General features: G+C 54.8%; 1 protein-coding gene across 1 annotated transcript; it reads left to right on the forward strand.

The window, feature by feature from the left end:
• Positions 1-1,478: 1,478 nt before the first annotated feature.
• LOC147035574 (zinc finger BED domain-containing protein 5-like) lies at positions 1,479-3,177 on the forward strand. The gene is made up of 2 exons (XM_085868440.1): positions 1,479-2,103; positions 2,261-3,177. Exons 1-2 carry the CDS (start codon positions 1,479-1,481, stop codon positions 3,175-3,177), a joined length of 1,542 nt encoding a protein of 513 aa, XP_085724566.1.
• Positions 3,178-5,596: the final 2,419 nt, after the last annotated feature.

Here is a 5,596-nt window from a genome sequence, read left to right on the forward strand (position 1 = left end):
GTCGCCTGTGTTGGTGTGCATTATAAATTTGGGCCTTGCCCTCAAATTTTCATTCGTGCCCTCACACAATTTCCTGACTGGGCAGCGTGGCTCAACTGGCAGGAACTCCCCCTCTGCCAAACTCTAACCACGGCACCCCCAGGCCCGCAGGCTGCCTCCGAGCCTAGCTGCTCCCAACAACGCGGGGGGGTTGCCCTCTCTGGCATTGCCCCCCTCCGATGCCCACGTGGCATGTTGATGCCCCGGGTCCCTTTCCGAGGGTCGCCCATGCCCACTACACTGCCCCCGTGGCATTCTGGCACTACGGGTCCCGTTTCCGACGGGTCGCTCGTGCCCACTACACTATCCCGACCCCTCTTGGGCCCTTGGCCTACTCTGGCCGACTAATTCGGTGCCCACGAAACAAATACTCAACTTTCCACAGCCACGCTCCCAGCCGGTCCATGAACTCTTGCACCCCTCCAAACGGGTTTCGTGCCTTCTCTCGACACCAACAACAAAACGACCTGCTTTTAATAAATTTGAATAACCCACTGGCTAACATTAATCTGACCCCGGGGTCACTTGGGTGATAAAGACTCCTCCCCCCAACCAGTCATTCGCACCATGCATACCACATTCGCTCCACTCACACACTTGGGCCTGCTGTCCCACACTCATTCCTCATGCACTTTCCATTTCACAACTCACACCAACACTCTATACTGCCATCCTTCCTAACTAAATCGTGCTCCCTCATCTTCCCTTAAATCAATGCACATTCCTTTTACTCTACGTAGCTAAGCTACGTCTCCACTACACATTTCCAGTCTGTGCATGTCTCCAAAAATTCAACAATTCCCATTTCCTAAATCTGAACTAAAATCCCTCTAACCTAGTGTTTCCCAAACTATGGGTCGCGACCCAAACGTGGGTCACGAAGGGTCCAAAAATGGGTCGCGAGAACCCCGGCAAAAATTTTTTTTTAATATAAATCAAGCAGGTAAAAGGCAATCGCGCAAACGCCACATCGTAGGAAAGTGCCGTTTGGTACCGTTCCACTCGATAATTCAGCCCGAGGTGCAGCAGCACTTCCGTTTCTATCTACTCTTGCCGTTCAGTACCGTTCAGTACTTTGTACCCACCCAAAACGGTTAACTGCAGGCCAATCATTTCGCCAGCTCGCCTTTCCAATTACTCGCTCTCTCTGCAACCGAAGTAATTTCATGAGGTGACTAACTCAGTCCAGTCACTTCACATTGGCTGACCGACAAGTCGAGACGCTGTTTTGTGTGATCTGCCTTGCTGGCTGGACTGCGCAGCGCAGTTTTCTGCTCCACATTGCGTTGCGTATTTTGTGTCAGTTAGCCTTGACACTGACTCCACTGACTGATCTCGTCGCCTATTTCGTTTTGCAGGATGGCAAAGCGTTCCTACAAGCAAGCATTTTTGGATGTGGGCTTCACTTCTATCAGTGATCGTGGTTCTGTGAAGCCACAATGTGTGTTGTGCTTCTAAGTGCTGTCCAACGAATCGCTGAGGAAAAAAAACTGAAGAGGCATCTGGCGACGAAGCACACGGAGCACGTCAACAAGGATCGTGAGTTTTTTGAGCGCCGAGAAACGGCTCTGAAGCGGAGCCGGTTTGAGCCGGCAACGAATCCAGCGCTTTTGGCCGCCAAGCAAGCGACGCTGGCATCCTACCTCGTCGTGCAGCGCATCGCAAGGAAGATGAAGCCGCACACGATCGGCGAACAGCTGCTCGTCAAGCCCACAGCCAAGGACGTGGCCAGACTCGTCTGCGGTGACGACACGGCCAAGAAAATGCAGTCCATCTCGCTATCCGACAACACGATTCGCACCCGCATCGTTGACCTTTCGCTAAATATAAAGGACCAGGTGGTGGCCCGCATGAAGAAGGCAGGAAAATGGAGCTCCCAACTCGATGAGTCGAGGGATGTCAGAAACAATGCCCAGCTCATGATTTTCGGGAGGTACGAGGGTGAGACGGACCTCGAGGAAGAATTTCTATTCTGCACGCCAATGAAAACGACGACAACTGGTGCCGATATCTTCAACGTCGTGGACAACTTCCAACAAGAAGAAGGCCTGAGCTGGGAAAACTGTCAGCCTGTGCACCGACGGCGCTCCCGCGATGCTTGGTGTTTGACAGGGATTCACTGCGCGAGTCAAGCAAGTCAATCCGAACGTCGGAATTTTCCACTGCCTTTCGCATCGCGAGAACCTTGCTGCACAACATCTGTCACCGGATCTTTCGGCAGCGATGCAGGAGGTTGTCGCCATTGTCAACTTCGTCAAAGCCAGCACCGTGAACTCTCGCCTGTTCGAGAAGATGTGTGTTGACTTCGGGTCTGAATTCCAACATCTCCTCTTCTACTCCAGTGTGAGATGGTTCTCCCGCGGCAAGGTCCTGCGTCGTGTAGTGGAGCTACGAACAGAGCTGCAGATATTCCTCAAGGAGAAGAACCATCGCCATGCCATCCGGTTCCACGAGAATCCCTGGATGCTCAAAGTCTGCTACCTCAACGACGTCTTCGCCTCAGTGAACGAACTGAACACATCCATGCAAGGCATCATCACGCTCTCTGAGAAATTGTCGGCCTTCAAGGAAAAGCTGCTGCTCTGGAAGGGGAAACTGGAGCGTGGAAGATCAGCGGCATTTCCGTCATTGAACGAGTATTTGGAGGAGTGGGAGGATGACGAGATTGGAGCGCTCGATGCGATCAAGCCCATCCTGGTGAACCATTTGGAGAACCTGATCACCGAGTTCGATCGCTACATCCCGGACAGAGATCTGGCATCCCAGCACTGGATCAGGAATCCGTTCCAGGCTAAGGTTGACGACCTGTCTGAGGATGTCCATGGACTGCAGGAAGAGTTCATCGAGCTGCATCGCGACGAGTTCCATCGACAACTCTACGCCAAAGCCTCACTTGGAGAGTTCTGGACTGCGGTCACGAAAGAAAAGCCCATAATCGGCGCCGAAGTCATGAATGTTCTGCTCCCGTTTGCGACCACGTATCTGTGCGAGCAAGGCTTTTCAGCGCTGACGGTCATCAAAACCAAGGCGTGCAATCGCCTCGACCCCGGCCACGACATGCACATTGCGCTCAGCAAGATTGAGCCCCGCATCGAAGACATCATGCAGACGAAGCTGCAATTACACCTCTCGCACTAATATAGTATGTATTAGCGTTGGTTGTCTGATTTTATCATAATATTATGTTTCGTGGAAAAAGACGCTGATTGAAGCTTGGGTCGCAAAATTTTCACCACACCCGGATTTGGGTCGCGCTCAAAAATGTTTGGGAAACACCGCTCTAACCAATCCATTCCACGGGCTCCATGAGGAACAACCAACCCATGACCCCATGAAGCCGGTCTAACTATTGCTAACCCATCCTCCTCAGTAGTACTTCCTGTGCCCCCTGACAGGGGGGTCTTCCACCCCTTGCCCAGGGAATCCTGTTCACCCGAAGCGAGGCTTGCTTTTTTTTTTCATGCACGCATCAGCGCAGCAACTCGCAACCTGCGCTCTTTAACTCCCGTGACGTCATGGCTGCAGTTCGCGCTTCGCGCACCTCGTCCCTCTTGGACGGTACCATCCAGCAGGGACTTCCGTTCTGCCGGATTCCAACCCTACGTGCAGCCATGACGTCACCCTGCGCATCAAAAAACAAGCCTTGCGTTTCGAGGGGTTCCCCACACGAACACATGTGCTCTGCCCGTCGGAGCTTTACACATGTTCGCGTGGAGAACCCATCCGGTCCAAATCCATATCCAGCCTACCTTCTGTCCGTCCGCGCGATCGGCTAATCCACCGCGTGCGTTTACGGACCGGGTTTCACTCCCGCAGGCACGCACGTGGAGGCCTCGTGCGTACCACAGCACGGACCCCGCGCGCTGCCGTGCAAACCCAGCATGGTTCTCAAAACAGCAACGGCCGCTACCCGGCTTTGTCCATCATCTGTCGCAGTCGTCGTCGTCGTCGCCATTCAACGCGCACACTCCTGCGTGCCATGATGCTCACACACCTCACCATTATACTAGGGCATGCGGTTGCGGTCTCCCGCACGCTAACCGCCATCTCCCTCTCATACCGCCACCTCACACACACGGTCTCTCTCACACATCGCCTTTCACTCACACACACCATACTAGTCACACACACGGTTCCTCTCACACACGGTGCTTCATCCACACACGGTGTTTCATCCACACGCGGTGTTTCATCCACACGCGGTGCTTCATCCACACACGGTGCTTCATCCACACGCGGTGCTTCATCCACACGCGGTGTTTCATCCACACGCGGTGCCTCATCCACACGCGGTCTTTCATCCACACGCGGTCTTTCATCCACACGCGGTGCCTCATCCACACGCGTCGTTTCATCCAGACGTGGTGTTTCATCCACACGCGGTGCTTCATCCACACGCGGTGTTTCATCCACACGCGGTGCTTCATCCACACACGGTGCTTCATCCACACGCGGTGTTTCATCCACACGCGGTGTTTCATCCACACGCGGTGTTTCATCCACACGCGGTGTTTCATCCACACGCGGTGCTTCATCCACACGCGGTGTTTCGTCCACACGCGGTGTTTCGTCCACACGCGGTGTTTCATCCACACGCGGTGTTTCGTCCACACGCGGTGCTTCATCCACACGCGGTGTTTCATCCACACGCGGTCCCTCATCCACACACGGTCCCTCATCCACACGCGGTGTTTCATCCACACGCGGTGCTTCATCCACACGCGGTGCTTCATCCACACGCGGTGCTTCATCCACACGCGGTGCTTCATCCACACGCGGTGTTTCATCCACACGCGGTGTTTCATCCACACGCGGTGCTTCATCCACACACGGTCCCTCATCCACACACGGTCCCTCATCCACACACGGTCCCTCATCCACACACGGTGTTTCGTCCACACGCGGTGTTTCATCCACACGCGGTGCTTCATCCACACATGGTCCCTCATCCACACACGGTCCCTCATCCACACACTGTCCGTCATCCACACACGGTGCCTCATCCACACGCGGTGCCTCATCCACACACGGCGTTTCATACACACGCGGTGTTTCATACACGCACGGTGTTTCATCCACACGCGGTGTTTCATCCACACGCGGTCCCTCATCCACACGCGGTTCCTCATCCACACGCGGCGTTTCTTCCACACGCGGTGTTTCGTCCACACGCGGTGTTTCATCCACACGCGGTGCTTCATCCACACGCGGTGCTTCATCCACACGCCGTTCATCATCCACACGCGGTTCCTCATCCACACACGGTGCCTCATCCACACGCGGTGTTTCATCCACACGCGGTGTTTCATCCACACGCGGTGCTTCATCCACACACGGTGTTTCATCCACACGCGGTGCCTCATCCACACACGATGTTTCATCCACACGCGGTGCCGCATCCACACGCGGTTCCTCATCCACACGCGGTGTTTCGTCCACACGCGGTGTTTCGTCCACATACGGTGTTTCATCCACACGCGGTGCTTCATCCACACGCGGTGCTTCATCCACACGCGGTGTTTCATCCACACACAGTGCTTCATCCACACACGGTCCC

The sequence above is a fragment of the Eptatretus burgeri genome, chromosome 1 (genome assembly GCF_056783735.1).
Source record: "Eptatretus burgeri isolate ZD-2024b chromosome 1, Ebu_testis_v1, whole genome shotgun sequence".
NCBI lineage: Eukaryota > Metazoa > Chordata > Myxini > Myxiniformes > Myxinidae > Eptatretus > Eptatretus burgeri.

Coding starts and splice junctions, on each gene's coding strand:
- LOC147035574 (XM_085868440.1), top strand. CDS start 1,479: ATGTGTGTTGTGCTTCTAAGTGCTGTCCAACGAATCGCTGAGGAAAAA. Junction 2,104..2,260: donor AGGCCTGAGCTGGGAAAACT/GTCAGCCTGTGC, acceptor ATCTTTCGGCAG/CGATGCAGGAGGTTGTCGCC.